This window comes from Tachypleus tridentatus, chromosome 7 (assembly GCF_004210375.1).
Source record: "Tachypleus tridentatus isolate NWPU-2018 chromosome 7, ASM421037v1, whole genome shotgun sequence".
NCBI classification, from domain to species: domain Eukaryota; kingdom Metazoa; phylum Arthropoda; class Merostomata; order Xiphosura; family Limulidae; genus Tachypleus; species Tachypleus tridentatus.
Genome location: NC_134831.1, coordinates 30870213 through 30897329, shown reverse-complemented (window position 1 = coordinate 30897329; position 27117 = coordinate 30870213). Strand labels below are relative to the sequence as shown.

General features: G+C 33.1%; 1 protein-coding gene across 2 annotated transcripts in view; it reads right to left on the bottom strand.

Annotated features, from left to right (window-relative positions):
• The window catches only part of LOC143255369 (protein turtle homolog B-like), a 290442-nt gene that overhangs the window by 53082 nt on the left and 210243 nt on the right, over positions 1–27117 (bottom strand). For both annotated transcript variants that reach the window (XM_076510909.1, XM_076510910.1), the window contains exons 6-8: positions 21578–21859; positions 19785–20069; positions 16928–17233 (exon numbers count right to left, since the gene is read on the bottom strand). In XM_076510909.1, the coding sequence (XP_076367024.1) occupies positions 16928–17233; positions 19785–20069; positions 21578–21859 (873 nt within the window). The remainder of the gene's footprint in view (positions 1–16927; positions 17234–19784; positions 20070–21577; positions 21860–27117) is intronic.

The window sequence follows — 27117 nt, the reverse complement described above, 5'->3', positions numbered from 1 at the left end:
TACCTGTACGAGTCAGTTGAATAATTTAATTTAACTTTTATTATTCTATGAAAATTGAAACAGTTGACATCTGTTCTGAGTAACACATAAAGAAAAAAGTTAACCAAATGTTTCAGAAAGTAATATTAGTGTTAACTTTTGATCAATCAATTTTGATTTAAAGTACCTATAGCTGTTATCTATGTGCAATAAAAACGTCTTTACGTAACAATTGAATAATCTTACACATGTATAAATACATAGGGGCGAGTACGTTATATTACACGATTTGAAATAGGTAAATTAGCAAGTCACATAACGACCACAGCCGATATAAAGCGTTATAGAATGTTATGTAGTGGAATTATAATTTGACATTTATGGCTGTTCGTAAATGAAGCTCCCGATAATTAATTGCCTTTGAGAAAGATGTGATATCGCCCTTTTCGACGCAAAATATTCATAATATTTATAACTCACAGCATGTGCTAAAATACAGGAATATAGAATGTTGATGTCTCTTCTACTTTATTAAATCGGAAACAAACGAATACAAATCAGATTGGATCATCTACAAATAGCCTTACTATACGTCGTAATAAGTAAAGTGAGACAATTTCTAAAAGGAGAAAAATCTGTTAAGACGCAGGTCATCAGGAATAGCCACCGACGTGTTCCAGGAAACACAATAAGATCTCCGACAGAAGTAATATCTTCACAAGCTCCTTTCATAAAATTTCAGTTCAACTGTTGCATGCTATTCATATTGTCTATGGATTTTGTGCTACCAGACTGTTGAAATGGCCTTTTGGAGACTATCGTCTCTGTACTTTAGATAAATTGTGAAAAGCATTCAGACCTGAAAAATGTTTATTTAAATATGGCAGTATTACTATAGAACTATTTGCGATTGAAACTACACTTAAGAGCCTTTGTAACGATGCATGGTCGTCATACAGAACAGCATCTAACGTATAGATGGCGTGTGAGTTGATCTTTAAATTCATTTTAATATAGCATACTAAACCTTTGTAATATGCATATTACTACGTTAATTCAAATAATTGTTAAAACACAAATATATGCATATAATTGGATAGTAGATTTATTGATGGTACAAAACAAAACATTATCATAAAAATAACAAAATAAAACCGTACCGTACAACCTGAAATAACATTGACACCTCTATTCAAAGAACCATCGTGGACAACATTACACAACTGTCATTTACCTCTTGAAGAACATATCCGTTTTGAAAAGTTTCGAAGGTTTCTGCCTTTACTTAGAATCTGCGAGTCGCGTGCTCGAATTGTATCTTGGAACATATTCATTCTTTCAGCCATGTCAGTGTTACAATGTGCGGCCAATCCTACTATTTGATTAGAGTAATCCAAGAGTTGGGAGGTGTGAATAGCTAAGTTCCCTCTAACCTATCACTCGTAAAATAGAAACAACTAGTACAGATAACCCTGGAGTAGTTTTGCGTGAAATTAAAAGAAAAACAGCAAAAAACTCTATGTATTTAAATGGCTTGTTTGTTTTCGTTTTTTGAATTTCGCACAAAGCTACACGAGGGCTATTTGCGCTAGCCGTCCATAATTTAGCAGTGTAAAATTAGAGGGAAATATTTAGTCATCACCACCCACTGCAAACTCTTGGGCTACTCTTTTACCAACGAATAGTGGGATCGACCGTCACATTATAACGCCCCCACGACTGAAAGGGTGAGCATGTTTGGTGCGACTGGGATTCGAACCCCCGACCCTCGGATTACGAGTCGAGTGCCTTAACCCACCTGGCCATTCTGGGCCATATTGAAATCGCCGTACAGAAAAATGATATCATCACTAGTGACCGAAAAGTTTCAATTTCTTTAATTCGACACGATAACTTGTATAATTTTGTTGAATAGGACGTAAAATTATTTTTAACTCGTGATATTTGCGATAAACAAATTAGATTTAATCACCCCGAATGTAAGTGAAAATTTTTCGTTTACGGAACAACACATTCTTGAACTTCTCTTCTGCCACACGTATGTGCTGTTTTGTCACAAATCACATGCTGTACTTACATTAAAAACAAAATAAAAATCATAACTACAAACTTTAATTGTATAACCGATAATGATATAACAGTTACTTCAAAGAGGGCCAAAAATGAGCAGGATATATAATTACTTCAAAGATGGCTGGAAATTAGCAGAATATAACAATCAATTCAAAGGTAGTCGAAAATTACTTTGCTAGTTAAGTAATTAGCGAGGTTTTCTTTTCTTTGTAATTATTATATCAAATTTACTAAATTGTCTTATGAGGAAATTTTGTTATACGTCATTACCTGGAAGGTGGCTGTACCATTTCTGATGACCATAATTAATTTAACTAATCCCCAGATATACTTTTTTATATGGAATTTCTTAATTAAAACGCGTAACCAATACTTTATTAAAAATAATATGATAAACGATGTATGAGGAAACCTGCATTTAAAAGAACATATTACGCTTATGTGTTTCAAAGGTTGTACCAGCTTACTGAAAAAATAAAAGAAATTAGCATCACGTAAGAAGAATGTCATTAATAGGTTTAAAAGTGTACTTCCACTGTCATCATCATGAATGAATGAAACGCTCTCTAATTCTAGATAATTAATGACTGAACGTTCGTTTTTCATCAAAACAGTTTTGAAATCATGCAAGACACTGGTCTCATACACTGTTTTTTAATAACTGTATTAAATTAAAAACACTAAATTAATTGATAAATTATTATCCTACTATGCGACTGCGATGCTTCTCCAATATATGTGCAAGTAGCTAGTTTGTACGTTTAAATTTGCCGTATATTTACTAGAGAGCTATATACTTTAGCTATCCTTAATTTCGAAGAGATAGATTATAGGGAAGACAGCTAGTCAAAATTACATAAAGTCAAGACTTGGACTACTATTTGATAATTAAAAGAGAGACTAACGTGACTCATAGCGCCCTAGCAGCTAAAAGAGCGAACATGTTTAGTGCGACGGGGATTTTAACCCGTGAAGTTCAGATTGGTAGCCGAGCGCCCTAACTAACTTACCATGCCGCACTGGTGGAGAATTTGTGTATGGGACAATTAAATGAGTGCTCTACCAATGTAGATAGAAAGACTATAACCCGCTAGCAGTTGCTAGTAGGTTACCTACTTTTCATAACTCAAACTGCAGTATTCTTCTTTTACTACAACCCCAACACCCTTAAGCCCTAATTCATGGCCGTGATATAGTCCCTAATTAGCGAATCTTTTTTTTATTATTTTCTCAGCGCGGATGCGACCCTGTATCTTTCGGGTGTTAAGACGAGTGTGCTCTAGACTGTGACAAACAGTTAACCTCCTCACCCCCGAAAATAAGTTTGTATTCTTTCAATAACTGAAACTAACGCTATGAAAAATGCCATGGTGAAATAAGTACAAATAACAAAATTATAGCCAACTTCATATTTGTTCGTTTTGTTTAGTTCATGCCTTCAAGTACAAAGAAAGCTAAAAAGATCGAGTAAATATACGTTTACTGTTCATAACAACGTAATTGGGTATTACAAATATCGCAGGATTATAATAATTTTAAGTTTAATAAACAAGAATATATGTATGACATAATATGTTTACTAGTCATTCAATATTTCAAGTTCGCTTACATTACTTGTCTAGTCTGATCGTGCTATACCACAAGTTCACTATCACACAACATGTCCGTAATCTGTTTTAATTCTTGAAGTTCTGCGATTATGCTATATTATAAGGTCACTGATACATAACTTGAGCGTATTTTTATTTCTCTTCTCGTGTTTATTGGTTTCGCTAATGTTTGCTAAGACAAAAGGTTATTGTACTTTTGTTTGAAATCTCGTGTTTACTGGTTTTTGCAATGTCCTAACCTCAACAAATCACAAAATGTATTTGTTACAGTTTGGTTGAATCCTAGTTAACACTATATATAATTGTGCATAAGAAAGATTTTATTGTATTGAAAACTTTTACATGTTGTGAATGGTAACAAAAGCCATCTATCTCATTACTAGCTGCATCTCTTTTAGTAAGTTTCTTTTGTGTAATAAATGATTTAATTAGTTCAGACGGTTTGTTTTTTGTTTTGAATTTCACTCAAAGCTACATGAGGGCTATCTGTGCTAGAGTCCCTCATTTAGCAATGTAAGACTAGAGGGAAGCATCTAGTCATTACCACCCACCGCAAACTCTTGGACTACTCTTTTACTAACGAATAGTGGGATCGACCGTCACATTATAACGCCCCTACGGCTGAAAATGTGAGCATGTTTGGTGTGACGGGGATTCGAACTCGCGTCCTTCAGATTACGAGTCGAGTGCCTTAACCACCTGGCCATGCCGGGCCTAGTTCAGACGGCTCAATAACATCAGTTTTTGTCGAAAAATATGTTTAGACACATATTGTTCACTAAACACATTTGTCGTTTTCTGTATTATAGGCCAATCACTCTTCTTTCAGTAAATAGAAATAGCGAAAAATAAATGAATAAAACAAAAAAAAATATGCTAACATCCTTGAACTAAATAGAGGGATAGATTGTTACCCTTATAACACACCCACAGCTGAAATTGCGAAGCATGTTTCAAACCCCAACTCATAGCTTATCTGTGTGATATGCCACTTTCCAAGCCACGCCCGGACCTTCATGTAAGGATATGTTTATATCCAGTAAAATCCAGGACAAAACCAAACAAAGAGAAAAAAAGAGAGATGAGCGACGTTTAAAAGTATTTTGTTTTCATAAAAATAAATACATGTAACGTGTTACTAAGTAACTTACACTTTGTATTTTATACGTTAATGTCCTATAAAGCGTTGAATTTATTCACTGAAGATTTGAATAAAGTACATTATGTGCTGTTTGCGGTTACTTTAACATGTAATAATTGGAAGTCTCGTCAGTAACTATTTTCTGAGACCTTGTTTTCCTGCACTGGTTTTCACTAAATTAAACCATTTGTTCTTTTCCTATTACAAAAGTTATCCTTAAACATCTAATGCATGCTTATCTCAAGTCACCAGCTGTATCCTGCTTTATTTGAAACATATTTCTACTCCACCATCACGAATTTTCTAGGTATGCATTGTGTTTCGTTTTTCTTTTATTCAGTACTACTGCAGAGATTTTGGTTTATTATTTTGTAAGATAAACTTTCAAAGTTTTCTGAAGTTAGTTTCCTTGTAAATACATTATCTGTGTTACTAGCTGTTGGTAAAGGCACATCAAATCCATTCATGAGCATTCTTATTTGTACTGTTATTCCTTATAAAACTTTAGTAAAATACGAGTTTCATCCTGGCACTAGAGTCGTTTCACTTTGGTAATATAGAACGACTTTTTATTTTATAAAGCAGTTGATTTTACCCATACATTCCTACCGATACTGCTGTATTAACGTTCTTCGAACAACTTATGTTTTGGGGTGCCTGATAATGTAAAAACTTGCTGTGACGCAAAGCTTAAAAGTGTGGTATATACATACACAGTTTTGTTATCGCAAAATGTGTGCTTATCATTCTCAAGATCCACTGTTGAGTAGAAACTCTTTCTTCAGATTCAAGTAAATAAATAATAACAAGACTAAGAGTTAAAGCACTCCACATAATGTCTTCCATATTTAGACACATCTTCGCTCCTGTTCCTGTCTAGTTTTACACTGTCTTGAATTCATTAAATCAAATCACAAAACAGAGTGGTTAGACTTACTAGTGCCTGTACTTTCTTCAAAGTCTTTTAATAAACTCATTATAATGCAAGGAATATTTCCTAATCAACCCCCCTTTTAACTACGTTGGCGATCTTCCTATCGCGTTGAATGTTAACCACGCAAAATCTTTTTCGACTAATTTCATTATAAAAGCAAAAGGCAAAATTGTCAAAAAAACAAAAAAATCCCCTATCGGAATCTATTTAGAGCATTATAAAGATGAGACATCTATTGATTTGAAGAGCATATGGTTAGTTAGAGTTCTTTCAGAGAAACAAGGAAAATGAAATTACATTTATAGATTTCTAACATTTCACAATAGACTTAACTGTGGTCGTTACTTATTTTAAACATTAAAACTCCCTGTTAAGTTCATTAATGGAACGTTAACATCACGAACACAAATTAACATATTAATAAGCTAATTCTTTCTTATTAAGTGTATCTTGCTATTATGTTTAAACCTTATCGAGGAAAAAATCAAAAATCATTTCGTTTAGCAACGTTTCTAAAGTTTTCTGACAAAGCTATGAATTTTATCAGTTTCCAGATGTGACTTTACTATGAACACAATGTTAACGCCAACATTTTTAAAGATCTCAATAAAATTTGAAGAGTTGGCCATGAAAATCTAAATAAAAACGAAATATTATGTGATGAAAGTTATACCCATTACATAAACAGTTGTCATTTATTTCTATTTTTACATAATTTTGCCATTAACTAACGTTTGACTAAAATAAACAAACATGATAAAAACAAAGTATTTGATTGTTAAGCACAAATATAATAAATATAAAGCAATCGCAGATATAGAAACCAGATTTTTAGCGTTAGTCCTCTGATTTACAGCTGAGATACCAGGTTCTAACTGAAAAAAATAATTCACACATTTTAAACATTTAGATATTGATTATTTCAAAAGCTGTTCAAATTCTAAAAGCCTTGTTGTCTACTAGTGTACAAATTTCTCGATGATCAAGAGACATGGCATGAATGACTGCCTAGAATGACGCTTATCACGTCTAAAAGTGACAAATTTTGAACGTATTATCCTTTCACGCGTTCAAGCATGTGAAAAATCTACTTATTTCTGTGTGGGTAAGAAGGCTGTTTGATATGAATATATGTATCATATTCCTTATATCACATGGGAAAAGTACTGCTGACACATGATCGAGAATGCTACTTTAATGAATAAGATGGTTTATATCTTGGCGAAAGGTTTCAGACGTTATCTTAATGCAGGGAGTTAGAAGCCATTGAAGTCCAACAATTAGTGGGTAAGTGGCTACAAATCTACTCTATCAACGAAAAGTGGAATTAATCGTTATATTATAACACCCTCGCTGCTGAAAGGGCGAGAATGTTCACAGCAGGAACTGGAGCTCACGACATGAAGGTTGCGAATCAAGTTACAAGTTTGGGGGACAGAAAATGAACGAAATTTAATGGTACCTTTCACGACTTTCTTATTTCAAAGTTCATGCTTCCACATTCCGCTCTTCCCTTCTGAATTATGTTAACAAACTGTTTTATAATAAGTCACAGAGTGTACATCAAACACATGAAAATAACTTTCCTTTAAACTTCTTTTCTTTTAAATATTTGGTTTATAAACATAACTGATATGGTCAAGAAAAATACATAGGCTTATGATTACTTTGATACCTCTACAAATATGGTTTAAAATATTTATTTTGTAAATAAATAAAATTAAACCATGTATGGACTGAATTTTCTAGTTTACGGCTATTCCTATTACAGCTACAACTTATTTGTACAATATATTTAAGCACAGAACATAAAATTCAGATACTGACAAAAATTAATATATCATGAACCAAGAGTGTTTCATAGTAGGGATAACAGTAATTTGCTCAAAACTTTAATAACACATTCTTGCAAAAACACCTTAAAAAGCAGACTTATTCTTGAAATAATACTCAATTCTTTCCTATTCAATAATTAAAACCACTCAAACAATAATAATAAGCAGAATAAGTGATTTCACTATTGTTAGCAAAGTCAAAATTTGTCTATTTGTTTATATTGTTATTGTTTTGGAGAAAAATACACAGCTATATTACATGAAATGCTGGAAATTGCCATGATCTATTTAAAGGCTGATTATTTTTCACTGAAAGCTAATTTACGTAGTTATAAATACGTAAAAGATGTGACGTTGTCATAAGTGGCTCAAATTATATGCACTTAGCTCTAAGCTAGGTGGTCCTACTTTATATCTTTACATGAGGCTTATTATACCAACACTCTCAAGACACCTCTTCTCATGGCACTCTTCCACCCTCGTCTCTAAAATCGTAATGGGCAGACGGTAATCGAACCACTCTATATAAATAAATTAATTTTGGCTTTTATGACTCCTTCTATTTGAAGAAATCAAGCGTAATGTGATGTGACACATATTGGCTTTAAAAAGTCAGGTTTTTAAACTGTTTAGGTTAAGGTAGCTTGTAAATGTTATTGATAATTGGCGACTTATTTGTTGTCTGTCTCACACGCATTATTTGTGTCGCCTTATTGTAGCAAACATTTATGCACAGTAGGTTATTGAAAAATATACACAGGTATCATGTAGACCTAACGAGATAAGTATGTTATGTGTACTGAATCTGTTTGCCTCGCATTAATCTGTGTTGTATTATCGTAGAAGAAACATTACTCCATTCTGATGAGATTGTTTTGTTGCTGCTCGTCTTTTGTTACATTAAACTATGAAATTGATAGGAGCTCGTAATTAAGTCTCTCACAATACAATCTTTGCCTTCAAGAGGGTCCATTGAGAGCAGTTTTACATTTTGTTTGTTGTAGTTGCGTACTAGTACATATATTCATTCATTGTTGTACATTTGATTTTTATTTTGATAAGTTCAGCATGACATTTGGGTGGAACAATTTCAATGCAGCAGCAAACCGTTCAAAAACATGTAATACTCCACTGAAAGCATATACACGTATGGAGCTTAATATCTCTTGTCCCTAAATAGACATAAAAAAACTAGAAAAAACATCAGTGAAAACTATATGTTTTATAAAAGGGGAGGAAGAGAGATCGTCAAAAAAAAAAGCACAGAAACAAATTGAATCAAAATTCTAAGATTATATTTTCAAGTTACGAATCCCTATTTTGACTCCATATCTACAGTACGTATCAATTTTAAAATATCAAAATAGGAACTTTCCGCTTAAGAAAATAATTTAGACACTTGTGATGACGAGAAACCCATTTTAAGTAAATATGTATCTCAGGATGGCAGGTATTAACACTTTTACTAATAAAGCGTCCCCTGCTGATACAGCGTTTAGTCTACGGATATACAACGCTAAAATCAGGAGTTCGATTCCCCTCGGTAAACTCAGCAGATAGCCCGATGTGGCTTTGCTATAAAGAAATCACACACATGCTAATAAAGCAGAGAACAACACTTCGATCTTCATAGGTCATCTTCAGGTTGACCAGCCGTCCTGAGATACAATGTAGAACCTATTTCCAGCCTTATTTGTTTACTTAGAGTCTCCAGTTGTGGGCTTGAAAATAGAATCTTTAGCACTGTAATTCAAATGGTTTTTATCGTTTTTGACATGTGAGTGTGATTTATTATAATAAAAAAATACTTAAATATTATTTTAACCGTGTAATTCAGTAATCTGAGTCCTTGAACACTGCAGAAAAATTACTAAAAACAACTAATTGTGCTTTTCAAAGGATAATTACAAATATTTTACAAAATATAATATATTCATGTAATTGGGTAATCTAGCTAAGTTCTCGAATGATATAAACAACTATGATTTTAATTTACATAGCATAACAAAACCTAATGTAATAATGTAATTCAGTAACCTATGAAAGTTCTTTAATACTGCCGACAAATTACTGTGAACAAGAAAGTGTGATCTATATAGTATAATAAAACAGAATATTAACAACACCTTCGTTATTATTCATGCTTGTATCGAGTCCCGTGACATACTAGCAGTTTTCAGTGTACGCCCAGTAATTAAATACAAAGAAATCTTTTAGGCTTTGACAGTAATCGACACGTTTCCAAACTTATATCTTCAATAATGGCGAGGATAATAAGGCAGAAACAATTTATTTGACTTTAAAGTAGCTTATGCAATTTATTGATCTGTTATCAATGCTCCTAAGGAAAATGATATCTCAGATGTACCAAACATAGAGTTAGAATAATAATTAATAACATATATTAGTTTATAATATAAAATCAAGCTGAAACAAAAAATAAATTAAAAAGTAATAAACAAAAACAATGCACTAATAAAAAATATCCCAGGGTACAAGCTATAATGCTTATTTTTAGGTTATAACAAAGTAATAGCTTATTTTTAGGTTACCAAAAAGTAATATTAGTCAAAGATTTGGATATGCTGTTTTTTAACGCAGTTCTTTCTTTTGATTTTCTTTACTTTATCAGTTTTAATTTTTTCTAACATACATTCAATGTATGTGATTTGCTGTTAACAATGTCGCACTTTTTCATTACATTGTTTAATCGTTTCGAAGTTAAGTGTTATCGCTTTAACTAATGACATATTTTCGAACTACAATTTAGCCTGGTGAGCTGATTATAGTAATTATGTTGCAGTAAATGTTATAAAATGTAATAGCACAAGATGTTTCACATGTCCTGTTCTAAATACTTTTCACCCTATTACTTACACAAATTCAATCCAACATTATAGGTTGTACCCTGGAATATTTTTAATTAGTGCAGCGTTTTTGTTCATTTTTTAATTTATTTTTGTTTCGGCTTGTTTTTAGGTTATAACAAACTAATATAATTAGTCAAAGGTTTGGATTTGCTGTTTTTAACGTAGTCTTTCCTTTTGATTTGCTCTCCTGCTAGTACAGCGGTAAGTCTACGGATTTACAACGCTAAAATCAGTGGCTCGATTTCCCTCGGTGAGCTCAAAAGATAGCCCGATGTGGCTTTGATATAAAAAAAACACACACACTCCTTTTGATTTTGTTTACTTAACTTCATCACTATGAATGTTTTCTAATATTATAGATGTAGTCCAAACATATGAATACAGGCTACTAGCCTTAACACTATAACACAATAGCAAATCTAGAGAGACAGTGTGAGAGATAAATGGGTGGCTCACTAAACAAACAGGAAAATAAATACAAGTTTTTGCCTCTTACCATCACACATTCACCAATTGATGTTTTTAGGACAACACAGTGTTCGTTCTAGGTACAAAGATTTGTTTGTTTTGGAATTTCGCACAAAGCTACTAGTGTGCTAGCCGTCCCTAATTTAGCAGGGTAAGACTAGAGGGAAGGCAGATAGTCATCACCACCCACCGCCAACTCTTGGGCTACTCTTTTACCAACGAATAGTGGGATTGACCGTCACATTATACACCCCCACGGCTGAGAGGGTGAGCATGTTTAGTGCGACGCGGGCGCGACCCCGCGACCCTCGGATTACGAGTTGCACGCCTTACGCGCTTGGCCATGCCAGGCCATAGGTACAAAGAATAGAAATACAAGCCCTATTGTTGAAGATAACGATACTTTGCATAATTTTAAACTTTATTTGTAGAAAAAATTAATTTCTTTCATAGCGATGTATAGACCCACCCAATCGCTTTAAAGCAAACATTCAACGTTTGTATGCAACCTTCTTTCTTTGTACGTTTTCAAAAGCGTAGTTTGATGTCACACATCAAACGTCATGAGCAAGTCACAATAACTGCCACTATCCATCCTTAACCATATTTCAAATTACTTTTGAAATTCAGGTTTTACATTAACAGTCCGTTATAACGATAATCTGCTTATTTTTCTTTTCTGTGTGTGTGTGTGCTTTTCTTCCAGTTGTTGGAATGTTGTGATACGAGTATATATTAATAACAAAAACTCTTTTCAAGTTTCTTTTCCTGAAGTTTTAAAGCAATTTATACAACTGTTTCCCTTAAAAAATGTTTTTGTTTCGCATGTCTTTTGCTATACGTGAACACATTTCGATAAATTATAGTCTGTAATGTATACGCAGGTGCAAGATACCATCGTCTCTAATTTTAAAGCTTGGATTTCAGATATACACAGATAAAACATAAATTGTATTCGAAAGATACGGAGTATAGCGTAAGAAATCCACTATAAGTGTCTTTAACTAAATAAAGCATTGAAATGAGTAGAGTCACTTTGTTTAAAGGGAAACTGTAACTTGCTATCTGCGCTGTGTTCATCGAGAGTATCAAACCTTAAATATTTGCTTTATGATTTATAAATCTTATTGCTGATCAATAATGGGAAAGAAAGGTTATAAACGGTTTATAACGAAATATAATTATGTTGAAATATAAAAACTGACAATCATTTTTTCCTACCAACAATACACGTCTTGAAGTGCAATGGTTTGTTTGAAAATTAAATACTCGAACATTATATAGGGGATTACAGTGAACAAAATAATTAATAATACAAAACATACAAATACAAATAACTATGCCTAACAAATCCTTCTAAATAATTACTAAATGTCCACCTCTAAATAGCAAAATAAAAGCACAAGAAAAAAACTAAAAGTGAATATTTTTTTTTAGATTGTTCATTTGTTTTTAATTTTGTTATATGGCGGTTATATGTTGGTCGCAGAAAATAAATAAAAAATCACCTTGGATCATCTCTATGTTTATGAAATACAAGAAATAACATGTTTTTCAAATAAAATGCCTGTCTAAGTATGCAACATATCAAAAGATTATTTATTCGCTATATATCATTATTATTTTGTGGTTGCAGGCATAATGTATGTTATTTGCTTTCTTACATTGATATACAATTATTTTAAAGCATTTTCATTTTTTATATTTATGTAAATTTTAATAAAAAAGATGTCGACAAAGTATATAAGTTGATTTTGTCTTAGCTTCCTTTGTTCCTTTGTCACTCTATGGAGTTACTATTTGATCTGTCCATGGTAGTATGATGCACTTTGTAAAAGCAGCAGACAGTCAGAATCCTCCACTGGTAGGCCAGGTAGCACCTTAAGATTACAGCTTTCCGTATGTTTGAATGAGAATGACCAATCACATGAGCAGCTTTAGCTTTTTCTTTATCCACTGTCACCGTAACACTTTTTTAATGCTAAAAATTTGGGATAATCTCTGTTTCCATTTGTCGGTTAACTCTCCTATGCAAATTTCAACATATTTCGACTGATTCGTCATTGCCCGCATTTGAGCAAACCGTCTTCCAAATCAGTCTTTTCTTTTCTTTTGCTTTTAAAGTAAGTTATGTATTCATCCTTTGTTCTTTCTGACTGAGGTTGGTTCATTTCCAAATCCTTTGCCAAGGTTTTGTTGCCTGATGTTTTTCAACCCATGGCTTTTCGATGTCATTTGTTCACCAAGATGGCTGAACAAATAATTTTCTCTGGGCTAATCCTTTTCTTGGACCTTTCCTTGCTGTAAGCTTACAATAAAATAATCACCTGTTAGATACTATCAAGCAAAGCTTGTTGCCTCTTCTGTTTTCTCGCGCCCGGGACTTCCCGAATGAGAAAACTACAGAAGTAATAATCATTTTCATGAATTTGTAGAACATTCCACTAGTCCTCCATCAATTTCGGGTGGAGGGAGGAAAGTGTGAAGCCAATAGTGACATCTGTGGTATTTAGCTTTATTGTTTAACTGCACATTATTAATACATGCGAAACCCACAATGTCAACTGCTTCATATATGACATTTTTATGATCATTTTAGGTTACATTTCCGAATGTTTATCCCCTCGCATTGTGGTATCTGCAAAAATTATTTATATGCAAAAACGGCTCGTTTGGGTTGAGAACATATTTTACATAGAAGAGCGAACAACGTTTCGACCTTCTTCGGTCATCGTCAGGTTCACAAAGAAAGAGGTAACTGACCGGAAGCTGACAACATGTTTGAAAGGGGTTGTGTAACTGAGTGTCGGAATGTAGAGGGCGGTATTAGATGTTTGAATATATAATTTTATTTATTTTATTATATTAATATAGGTATAAAGGCGTTCCTTTATATTGGTTTATTTTGGGTTTAAGCTGTAGTATAAGTAAGGCTTCTTTAATTTTGCGTTTGTTTATGTTTGTTTCTTTATTTAGTATTTGAGTGTTTTCTATGGATATGTTGTATTTATTTGACTTGCAGTGTTCGAAAACGTGTGAAGGTGACTTTTTTATGTTCTTTGAATCTGGTTTCCATTTTTCTACTTGTTTCTCCAATATAGAAGTCGTGGCAGTTATCACATTGTATTTTATAAATAATGTTGGTGTGGTGTTTGTCAGTGTAGTTTTTACATAGTATAGACCTCAGTTTTGTGCCTGGTTTTTGAATAAATTTGGTATTAACTGGAATGTCATATTTTATTACTAATTTTTGCCAAATGTTGGTTATTTGTTTGCTGATGTCAGGAATATATGGTATACAGCAGTATATGGTTTCGTGATTTTTTGATTCGTGAGATATATTTACTTTAGTTGGTTGATTTTGCTTTCTGTCTAGGTGTGTGTGTATAATGTTTTCTACGGTTTGTGGAGGAAACTTATTGATGTTGATGAAGTATTGTTTTATTTTGTCTAATTTATCGTTAAGTTTATCTGGTGAGCATAGTTTTATGGCTGTGTTTATTTGGTTTCTTAGTATGTTGAGTTTTTGTTTTGTTTCATGTGCTGAGTCCCAAGGAATGTATAGTCCAGTATGGGTGATTTTTCGGTGGATTTCTGTTTTGAATTGTGTGTCGGTTCTTGTAATTTTAAGGTTAAGAAATGATATTTGATTGCTTTCTTCCTGTTCACATGTGAAGTTAATGTTGGGATGTATAGAGTTAATGTGATTGAAAAAAATTAAGTATGTGTTCTGTAGATTTGAATCCCGCAACCGTGTCATCTACATATCTGTACCAGTATAGTGGTGGATGTAATGCTGTGTTAATTGCTTGTGTTTCAACTTGTGTCATAAAAATATTGGCTAGAACTGGTGATACTGGGTTGCCCATGCTTAGGCCATTTGTTTGTATATAGTTTTGGTTGTTGAACATGAAGTTTGTCTTTATCGTGGTGAATTCTATGAGGGTTGCTAACTGGTTACTGGGAATGTCTATAGTTTGGTTTAGGTCTCGGATATAGAATTCTAAGGCTATCTTGCAGGCTTCAGTGGTTGGAACTTCTGTGAAGAGGGATATAACATCGAAACTGGCCATTAAGGCTTTATGATTAAGTTGATTTAGATTAGACTTGAAATTAAAAGAGTCTTTGATGAATGAGCTGGCTGATGTTACATATTTGGAGAATGCCCATGCTATGCATTTACCAAGATTGTAATTAAACGATTCATATGTGGACATTATTGGTCGTAATGGAAGCCTTACTTATACAACAATTTAAACCCAAAATAAACCAATACAAAGGAACACCTTTATACCTATATTAAAAATAATAAAATAAAATTATATATTCAAACATCTAACACCGCCCTCTATATTCCGACACTCAGTTACACAACCCCTTTCAAACATGTAGTCAGCTTCCGGTCAGTTACCTCTTTCTTTCTCTGTGAACCTAACGATGACCGAAGAAGGTCGAAATGTTGTTCGCTCCTCTACGTAAAATATTTTCTCAACCCAAACGAGCCGTTTTTACAAATATATTTCTCTACAAGTGTGTTTTCTCAACATCACTGACTATTATTTATTTATATATGAAAGATGTCCACAGGGCACTCCTGTATGCAGATATCTTGTAAATTGTACTTTGTCGTTCTTCCTCTACAGCCTGACTAACTTTTAGATGTCAGAGCGTTCTTCAGTATTATTGTCAGTTCACGGCTGCTGCTTCTTATACACTACCATCTTGATGTTCTTCTGCTGACCTAATTGTGTTTGTGGCAAAAAAATTACGTCCATACGAAGGTAGTCCTACCCTGGCTAACACTCCTACAATTCTAGTTCATTATCCTTAAGCTTTCTTTGCCCAAAATGATCTCTTTTCCATTGCCTTCTTTTTCTGGCCTACTTTATCCTCACTCTTCCTTCTTATTTTGCCTCTCTTTACTTTACTCACTGAGAAGGATGACAAGTGAGGAACACGTTCTCTTTCACTTCTGTGAGGATTCATAGAGCTTGAACTTACTTTATACATAGTGTAATAACGATACTCGATGGACTAAACGGTCACACTGGGAAGAGAGGAAGATATATACACACTTGCTTGGCACCATCCTTCTCGCAAACCGGAAAGCTCCCTTTAACGACTGTACACCCATATCAATGCAGTCTAGGTGGTTAGCGTGCCGAACTATGAATACAATAATTAGTAATTCGCATTCCGCTGTCGTAAAATCGCGCCCCGCACAGTGAAGCAAAAATTTCGCTGAAGGAGTTGAGAGAAATTCCACTGTTCAATTACAGAACACCAAGAGTTGGCTGTTTACTAGCTGCCTCTCTTCTACTCTATCAGTGCCGTTTGGGAAAGTTTCTTTCCTTTACAATCTAAATCCATGTCATGTTTTATGTTATTGTTTTATTTTGTGCAGCTAGCCTCTTGTGTAGTTTTGCACAAATGTCCGAATCAGCCAAGCAAACCAGCCCTGCGAGATGCTTTATTCTCAATATATAACTAGAACAGCGATAATTCAACCTCGCATTTATACCTCATATGTATCTTCCACTATCGCATACTGCCCGTTTTGAGTTTAGTTCAACGTTTTTTATACTGGAGTACACGATGGTATTCTAGGCGAGTCATGTTCAAAATTTCATAAAAAATGTTTAAAATATGATTTATAATACAATAATAATTTTCGTAAATTAAATTTATATACATTAAAACATTTAATTACGAAATACAGCTTCTCATGTATACGGAATCATTTTCTCAAAAAACAAAAAATAGATAGGTTTGGGGATCCGTGAAAACATTAAACGGGATCCTCGCGATACTAAAGTTTGAGAATTAGTCTATCAATTACTGTTAACATGGACGGCTAGCACACAGAGCCTTCGATTGGTTTTGCGCAAAATTCAACAAACAAACTTTTAAGTAAGATGAATCGGTTATAGTAATAAGTCAAAATATAATTCGTTTACACAAACACAACAATAATTATTGAGAAGAAATACAAAATATAACTTTACACCCAAGCCTACCTCGTACAGTTAGCTTCGCTGGTGATCGGAGAGTGTGGGCTGTCAAAACTATTGGTGAACTCCGACCTCTATCGTTCGAAGCTAATACTAAAAATCGTATAGCTGTGTCCGCTGGGAGGTCTGTAACAAAAAACTTTGGTTCTTTTGATAAACTAATATTAGCCAGAAGTTTTCCATTCTCCAAGCTGTAAGCTTCTATTGTGTAGCTCTGGGGCAAACCACCATCGTAACCCTTAAAGCACTGGACAAAGATCGTATGTTCCGTCTGATTTAGCACGGAACAATTATTCACGGAATCTGGTGGGCCTGCAAACAGATTAATTGACAAACGATTATTCTAAATATGATACATACAAATATGCATAACAATCAACAGCTATAAGAGAATAGACATTTATTTCAATATATTCGATCTTACAGGGGTTCATGTTTTTTATAACCGATCCAGTTTCTAATAAATTTATAGTGATACTTAATACTTGTACCATGGTACATTGTAATTGTGGTATCAACACAGAAATGACAACATTCAGTGTTGTCCTTATAAGTTTTTATTCACAGTAGTTTGAATAATATTTGAAAGATTTTCTTCAAACTTGGCAGAGAGGCGGCTTGCTCCTTCCGCTATCCTTGAAAACCCCAGTGTATTTTGAAAGTTTTATTTCATAACATCTAAGGTGACATTTGAGTTTGGTATTCTAGTGTTTCGTCTTTTGAATAAACGTAATTTTGATCTTTGATCCAAACATATGAAGAGATTCCTGATTTAACGGATCATTACCCCCTCCCTACAACTACTATAAAAAGGTTCGGATAGCATTAAGGGAATATATTACTTCGACGTACAATTCGTCGCTTTCAATAACGACATGACGCTTAAAAACAAGAAAATTCTTAGAACTCTTACTGATGTTAATAGTCCATTTAGGAGTCTCAATCTTGACAATAGTATTTGTTAAAAAAAACATCGAAACATATTCTTTGTATTAATTTAGTTAAACGTTTATTGCTTAGAGATACAACCGTAAAACATGCATAGTCAATGATTAGTAAAACTACCGCGCTTCCGTCCATGACTTAAGTGTTTAATGGAATCCTGTGATTTGATTACAATTTTATCTTTCCATTTCGTATTTCTTTGATTTACTAATTAATTTAAAAGTGCAAAAGAGAGCCCCAAAACTCAACAAATTTCAGAGAATTAAAAATAAAAGTTGAAAGATAATTATTTTTAACTGAATAAACTTTGCTATTGAAGTAGGAGTAATTTTCAGAATTAAAAGGAAAAATGTTTTGTTTAATTTGTAAAGAAATATCTCGATGCATTGATAAGTACACTTCACCTAAAAATATATCTAATAAGAGTTATAGTGTCACACCTTGAAAACAATGTATTGAAAACTTAGTATCTGAATAATAAAGTAAAAAACGAACGTAGTAATATGAAACATTTAGTAAACGTTCCGGAGTCATCAAACTTCCATCTTCATTAAAACAGAGATACAAAATAAACACAATGGTAATTACAACAGCCAAACACGATACAGAACTTCTAATAAAAAAGAAAGAAATATTATACACGAAAGCTCTTTTTCCGTCCCTAAATAATACACGTTATTCATATGATTTAAATGTATTTCAATCGAACCATTTCAGTTGTGCTACATAGTTTTGTTTTTACCTTCTTATATTTTTTATATTCAAATTGTTCACTTATTGTATCACAAATTATACATTTCTGTTGTCATTTCCACTGTGTTTATTTTGTACGTGTAGTTTACTGAAGGTGGAATTTTGAAGATTCCGAAACGTTTATTAAATGCTTCATATTAGGTTCGTGTTTTACTTTATTTTTAAATACGTTTTTTTCGAGAAATGAATAGATTACTAAAGTTCTGAAGTATTAAAGCATTGCAAATTTGATACACATTAGTATTATATTTATTTCCAATTTTGGAAGATATTATTTACGTACATTAAGGTCCACATATAGCCAAGTATAGAATTAGTATTAAGTGATTCACATTTAATATACCTTAATAAAATTACTCGCCTAAGAAAGTACACACTTTCACCCGACACTCATTGAGAACCGTAAATTTTATTTAGGAAAGTTATGACATGTTATAATGCATACTTATATCGATTTTACTGTAGACCAGCATTCCTTTCATATCTATTTCCTCTCTAAAAAACAAGGTTAGTGACTCGAGAAAGATGAGTGAGAATATGCGGAATATTGTGACAAACATTGACCTCGGAACAAAGCAAAAGATGTTTACATTCTCCTGTTTTAAGAGTAGACATGATATTCTGGCTGAGTAATATAAAAACATATTTAATATCTCGTGAGAAAGTGTATGATATACCCTATACAACACTGAAACGTTCTTTACAAAACTTCCGATTCTCAAGGAGCATTTGATAAAATCTAGTTTCCTTAGAACAAGCATTTGTTTAAATATAATCATTTGAACTATGAGATGACATTAACAGCCACTCTGTATTTTTTTAACACTGGAACAAAAATCCGACCACAATATTCAAACTCTTTCATAAATTAAAAATAACTACATGGTGGTTTATTATGGAATATAGTTCGTAGTTTGGGTTTTTTCTTCAACATTTAGTAAGAAACTAAAGAAGACTAATATGTAATAATATGGTAATTACTATATCTGCGACATCCAGCGCATACAAGACCTTTCGCCCAATAATCAGGCCGGCTGGAATACGGCAAACCTATCCAACAATAAATCGTCGAGGATTTCTGCTAACTTTAATGATTTACTTTATTCTATTACTCAAACTTTCCTTTTGCTTTATATTTATGTACACTATAATTATTATTTATTACCAGCTGGAACAATGCTAAAAGAACAATGTTCTTTTTGTACACCAATCTTATTGGTTCCCCAACACTCCAATGATCCATAGTCATGCTTCGTTTTCGGGGTATAAGTGGCTGTACTACCCGACTGGTCCCATGTGTATTGAATATCATCTGATTCACTGGAAGGAGTAATTAAACGCCAATGAAAAGTGATATCCGGTGGGTCAGCGTCCAATGCACAATCTACATGCAAAGTTTCTCCAATGGCTACACCATACGACCGTTGAAGAGGCTGGCATATAGGGGCATCTGTAGATGGAAGTTAATTTTGTAGGAAACATGAGTTACCACATTGAAGTAAACACACACACAGATATGTATATATATATATATATAGAGAGAGAGAGAGAGAAAGAACGCAACTAGATAGTAGTTATAGTATCTATCTAGAAAAAGATGATATTATACCTGAATTCAAGACAAGAGAAATAATTTAGCCACAACTCACTGATATATAACTTCACAGATTTATAATAAAACTTAGTACGAGGTCCATACTGCAAATTGTAAATCAACTGTGAGAAAATTAAAGTTTCTCAAATTAAAAATCGAGAAAAGTGAATCTCTATTTTTTGAGATTGGAAATGATCAAGAAGTCAGAATGTCGGGCTGTGGATGGGAAGGCCAAAAGTTCGAGCCGCAAGATGCCATTGGACATTCCCTGCACTTTCAATTGCGAGGATGTTATAACCGGATGAGTGAGTTCCGTTATTCAGCTTAGAGTCACAATGTAGGCTGCAGGTACTTTTGTAAACAGTTCTAAATTAAAGATGGTTTTGCCTGAGTCTTTCAAGTTGAAAGTACCAAATAGCAAAGATGATTTTATTGACAAATACAGGCGATTATAATACTGAAAAATAAACAGCACAGGTTCATATAAACATCAATAGTCATTTCAATTCAGTATATTAGAAAGACAACTTGAAGCTATTTTACTAAGAATAATAGGCACACACGAGAAATTTCTTTCCTCTAGTATCTGAATACTACTAAATTTGGTTTATTTTATGTGTTTTACCATAACATTTTAAACGTATTACGACGGTAACTATTTTTAGACCATTAAAACTATACCGCACAGTTAGTTAAGACAGCCGATTATATGACTTCCTAATTTATCTCCTCTTTGCCCATTTAAATTATGTTACATTTTGACCAGATTTTATACAGAATCATACAGAAAGTAAATACTTGTGTATTTTTATTTTGAATTTTCCGATATTACTTTTTACTATATTGTAAATGTGAATGACTTAGTTCGTTACAAAAGGGAAGAACATTTAAGAAGCTTTCTCAGATTTCTTCTTTAAATGTGAGCTGTGATTTGTATTATTTTTACTTGTTTGAAGTTAAGCACAAAGCCACACCATGGGCTATTTGTATTATGCCCACCACAGGTATCAAAACCTGGATTCTTGCGTTGTAAGTCCGCAGACATGCCGTTGTGCAACTGGGGAGCGATTCACGTTTTCATGAGAACATTTTATAATCATTTAGATTGATTAAGTGAAAATTGTAATGACAAGCTAAAAATACAATCCTTACACGAATTAAATTGTTAATTTTCTAATAGTGTCAGAGCGAATAATTCGTCAGGATGATTAAACTGAAGATGCAGTAAGAAGAAAATTAGAAATTCACCCTGCACATGAATTTTGTAAAAAGAGCAGTCACGTCAACAGTTAAAGCTACTTTAAATGCTCATTATAAACTAATCGTATCACAGACAGTTCTTGAAATACAGTATACTAACGTACACTTAACCTGCAAGAATATCTCATTACTGACACCAAGGCCTTCAGGATTTGTGGCAGAGCACCTGTAGCGCCCTCTGTGAGCTCTACTGACTTTTTGTAGGATGAGGGTCCCGTTATTTACAGTGGATATTGAGGCCACGGGACTCAGGTCGATTTCTCGCCCTCCAAACTCCCAGCTAATTTCATTCGTTGGTGGATTGGCTCTAACGTGACATTCGAAATAAATGTCCATTCCTTCTTGAACATCTAGTCTATCCACCTGGAGTACTAACTTTGGAGGATCTGTATGAGAAATAATTTGTACAGGAAAATAGTAGCATTTATACATTATCTTTGTTACATAATCTGAGAAGAGTTTATGAATATCATTATTTTACAGAACTCATTGCATCCGATTGCTTCGTAAAACATGAAAATATTTAAATCTTGTGTAATTGAAGAATGTTTTAATTGTTTGTTTGATTTTAAATACACTTTGGAAAACAACTACAAATTGTTTTGTTAAATGCAAAATTTAAACCGGAGGGCAATTATGAATTAATTTTGAAAATATAGTATGTTAAACTACTATTTAAAAAATTGCTAAATAGGCAATTTATTTAAATATAGAACACTTCTCTCTCTATTATTAAAATCCTATTTTTTTAAATTATGTAACATTATGTGAACGATGAACACTGATGAAAAGTTCTCAGTTGGGTACTTACGTATGAAGTACTTTCCTGAACGAATAGAGTGTAATTCATTAACAATAGTTAGCTCAAGCAGAATAGGTATTATGGAGTTTAACTGAATACTCTAATAAAGATAATCTTTATAAACACTCTATTTATGTCACTGTTAGTCATTCCAATAGAAAAGTAAAGGATGATTTACCTTTAACATATTGCTTGACCTACCAGTGGGAAAGATTGTCGTCCGCATTTACATATTATGATTTAACTTAATCTTTCCCACGCAAAAACATACGTGATACCGTGAGTAACCCAGAACAACAGGTTAACTGGGAGACAAGAAATTAATCACATTACATTTTTAAGAGTACATATAGTAATTGCATAGTCACCTTGAAAACAAAAGAGATATAAAATACCTCGTATGTGGATACTGTGACATCACTACGTGTTAATTCTCACCGAATCAATTTCCTAGTTTCTTTTGTAGATATAGATTCTACTGTGTTGTAGATATAGATCCTACTGTGTTGTGGTGTCGGTTTCAAAACGGATGTATCATTAAAAACTGATTAATATTAACATAAATTATTGTCCACTTGATTTAATAATAGAAATTTTATATACACCCTTTTAAGAGAAAGCAAAGTTAGTGAGAAAAGTAGTATTTAAATTTAAATAGATTATGGGACCAGTGTAGTTTACAAGACCAGAGCTTATTTGGGGATGCAATAAATACAACAGCACTTTAACAGAGACTGAATCAATAAAGAAGAACTTTGGCAGACACTGTGAAGCTAACTGTAATTATTACTTTCTAGGAACCTAGGTCTTCAGAAGTTGTAGATTAGAATATCCAGATATTTAAACGAATTGAGAGGACAATGAATGAATATAAACCAATCTGTAAAGAAGTTTTAAAACCTTTTGTTATTTAATATTTCAAACTAAGCGGCGAACTATCTTCAATAATTTCGACGTTGAGAGTTTCTCGAATATTTAACAGCAACAATAAAACAGATCACAGCTTTCTAAACCCATGTTTGATGAGCCCGCTTAATCAATTCCTCTGTAATTTCAGAACTCACCCCTACTGCAAATATTTCCAAAACACACACACACACACATGTGTATATTCACTAATATTAAAGTCAGTAAATCTGCACAAGTATTTATAGAGTATTACTATTAATCCTAGGCAATCTCGTAGTGTCCATACAGAGATACGTACGTTATCACATGCCTAATTACTTTAATTACACACATCATTATATGTATATTCTATTTTAGCACATTTTCTGAGAGAAACCGTGGATAAATTTAATTAGTGTCTGAATACAGCGCCAGATAATTAATTTTCTCATACAGATTCAACTGTGAGGTAATACAGGTATTATCACTTGTCTATATCTATTGTCTATGTGACTATCATGAAGAGTATATGTATATATCAATACATAAAACAAAATAAGGAAGATTGACAAAATTTTATTTAGATTTAAATAGTTAATCCATTTTTTACGCATAGATTTGATTAATACTACTCGTCCTGACATCGATATAACCCTTTCTAATTGTTCGCGAGCCAGGCTGCTGTTTATAAGAACTAAAATCTGAACCCATGATATGCTACTAAACCCGCACCATTCTTACACCTGTGGATAAGTTGTAAAAGTAACACTGTGTGTGTGTGTTTTTTTTTCTTACAGCAAAGCCACATCGGGCTATCTGCTGAGTCCAAGGAGAGGAATCGAACCCCTGATTTTAGAGTTGTACATCTGTAGACTTACCGCTGCACTAGCGGGGAGCAAAAGTAACACACTCTCGCTATTCACTTGTGTTTGTTTTCTTACAGCAAAGCCTCATCGAGCTATTTGCTGAGTCCACCGAGGAGAATCGAACCCCTTATTTTGGCGTTGTAAATCCGTAGACTCAGCGCTGTACTAGCGAGGGACCACTATTTGTTTAAAGATAGCTCTGCAGAAGTTAAATATATACACTTCTTAATTAGGAGTGGCCATACTTCAGTGTTTTTGTTTAATTCATACTTACATATTAAACTGTTCAAAGTTTAGAGGTATTTAGCGCGTTCAATAAGATTGATGGCTTAGAACTCGACATGCGAGCTAAACAATAAGATTAGAAATCCCAACATTCAAGAATAGTTGTAAGTTAGAACTTCTGATAAAATTGAGGATATCTCATTAAAAGTACTCACCGTCTACACGTCTGTTCTTAACTTAATAGCGGGTTGATTATTACTTTTATAATATGTCTGCAGATGAAAATAGTTCGAACTTTAGACCATTGAAATCCGACACTCGGCACACTAGGAGAAACTCAGCTTTAAACGCATTATTATGTTATAGCAGTTCCATCATTTTATCATTTAAACAGTCATAATTGTATAACTAAAAAGTAAGAAATAAATCCGGAAAAAAGCCCGCACTTTGAGAAATCGCAGAAAAAAATGTTGGTTCGATATTCGTATATTTTAAGAAGCTTTTTAATTCTTAACAATATTACTATACAAACAGTACAAGATATTAGTTGCTCTTAAGTCATCCGAATATGCGAAACACAGATAAGAACCACCAGTTTAAACAAATCACAACTGGACGTTCGGAGATAATTGAGAGCATACGTTTCTGTCGATCATTAATAACACAGCAATAGCAGTGATCTTTGATTATGTGATTGGCATCACACTAACATGCTTTATGTGACAGGATGTATTACTGTTTGGTGTGTGGTTTTTCTCTTATCTTTTTCACTATAAGTAGCCCATATTTATTTCTGGTTTTGCTTGTTCATTTAAAATTAAGCACAAAGCTACCGAATAGTCTATCTGCTCTTGGCCCACCATGGGTATCGAAAACCGGCTTATAGGATTGTTAAGTCCATAGACATAACATAATGCAACTGGGGAAAGGGGTTATATTTATAAAGGTATTTTGAAAAACACATACCATTGATGCTAAAAATTTATTATTTTGAATTACTCAGTGGACAAATTCTTTTTCTCTTAATATTAAATTCGAAATTTTGAGAGGGCACTGTGCATAGATTCAAATCTCCTCACCGAGCGTGCTGGCTTTTTCATCCATGGAGACGTTATAATGTGCGGTCAATATTAATATTCCTTGATAAAAAATATCTTAAGAGTTGGTGGTGGATGTTGTTTACCAGGCACCTTTCCTTTAGCTTATTACTTCAAAATTAGGGACGGCAATCATTTATAACCCTCAAGTAGATTTGCGCAAAATTGAAAAACCAAAAACAGACTGATTTCAGTTGACACCAGATAAAAAAGTAAAAACGGTGGAAATCAGTAACTAAGTTGTACAGTAATAACAATGAATAAAGTAATAGACATAAATAATTGTAAAATGCAGTTTAACAATCAGATGCTGTATTCTGAGACGAGTAAAGAAATCGCTCTTATAACTCTGGATGGTCAAAAATATTTGCTAAGATATACATACAGATTTAATCTTTTTTTTTAAATCTGTATAAGTGAGCCAGAAGTAGCCTAGTGCTTAGCTTGCCTGGACTGTCAATTTGAAAGGTCATGGTTCCTGCCAAGTTGGTGCAAAAACCGTTTTGTACTTTTGTTTGACCAGAAAAAAAAAAGAGTATTCCAAGAACCGGCGGTGAGCGCTTTTGACTTTGTCGCTGTTGCTGTTAACTATCTACTTTCCTTTTAGTTTACCAATTTAAATTAGAAACGAGTATGCGCAAACAACCATTCTGTAGCTTTACAGGAAAATTGTATATATATAAAAAACATTACTTGGGTAGCGTTACACTTTTTCCCTTTTAATTTGTGGTTTAAGCCCTTTTTCAATGTTATTTATCGTTTTTGCATATATATTAGGACAGTGTGAGCTCCATGGTGAAGTTATACGAGGTGAAGGCGTTATTCCTATTTCATTGACTGTACCTCAGTTATTACAACCTCTCGTACAATTGTTGAGCCTTACTATTAATTTTGTTAACTTTGTGTTTACAAGTATAACAATGATGAATAAGGTAGTTAAATATAATAAATAACAAGAATGAATGTATATATTTCCTAATAGAAACATGTATATACATGTATTATAAATTTCTTGTTTGTGCTTTTTTACATATTTACTTTAATCGGAAGATGTCGTCATTGTAAACTGATACTCCTAATATTAATTTATAGCGGAGGCACTATATAAAATTTAACATTCGAATTGAGTCTTTTTAAGTAGACAGTCTAAGAAAACGATTTCAAGGAGATTACTTCAAAAATTATATCTAATTTTATATATAGTCAAACTAATATACCCATTTTAACAAACGTATCAAAATCTCTCTCATCCTGCTACACTGGGAATCGGTAAATGTAGGAAGGTAAGAGATACAGAATTACTGTTTGAAACGACTCCCTAAAGCGAAATGAATCGACTTAAAATCCTTTTCTCGTATTTTAGACCATTTTAAGTGAAGAAACCCCTGTAGCTAAGATTGAAAACACAGGACGATCTAGAGTTATTCACACTTGAAGCCGAATACGCTGATTGGTTCACTGGATTAATAAATCCAGGATCCACTGTGTGAGAAGACAGGTTTTGTTTGTTAATGTTCCCATAAGACAGGTGAAAAAATAAGATGTAAGCCTATGCTCTTTCTACAAATACCAATAACAGAGTTTACCTTATCCAATTTTCAAAGATTTTTTTTTTATAGAACACCAGTTGTTTTCATTCCAAGCAGTTCATCAGCGCATTATAAGCCTTCACTAAAGAAGTAATAAATGTTCACTCGCTCGTTTTTACGTAATTACTTTCTTTTTTCAGATAAGCATTATATAAGTCAATAAATCCTGATGAAAAA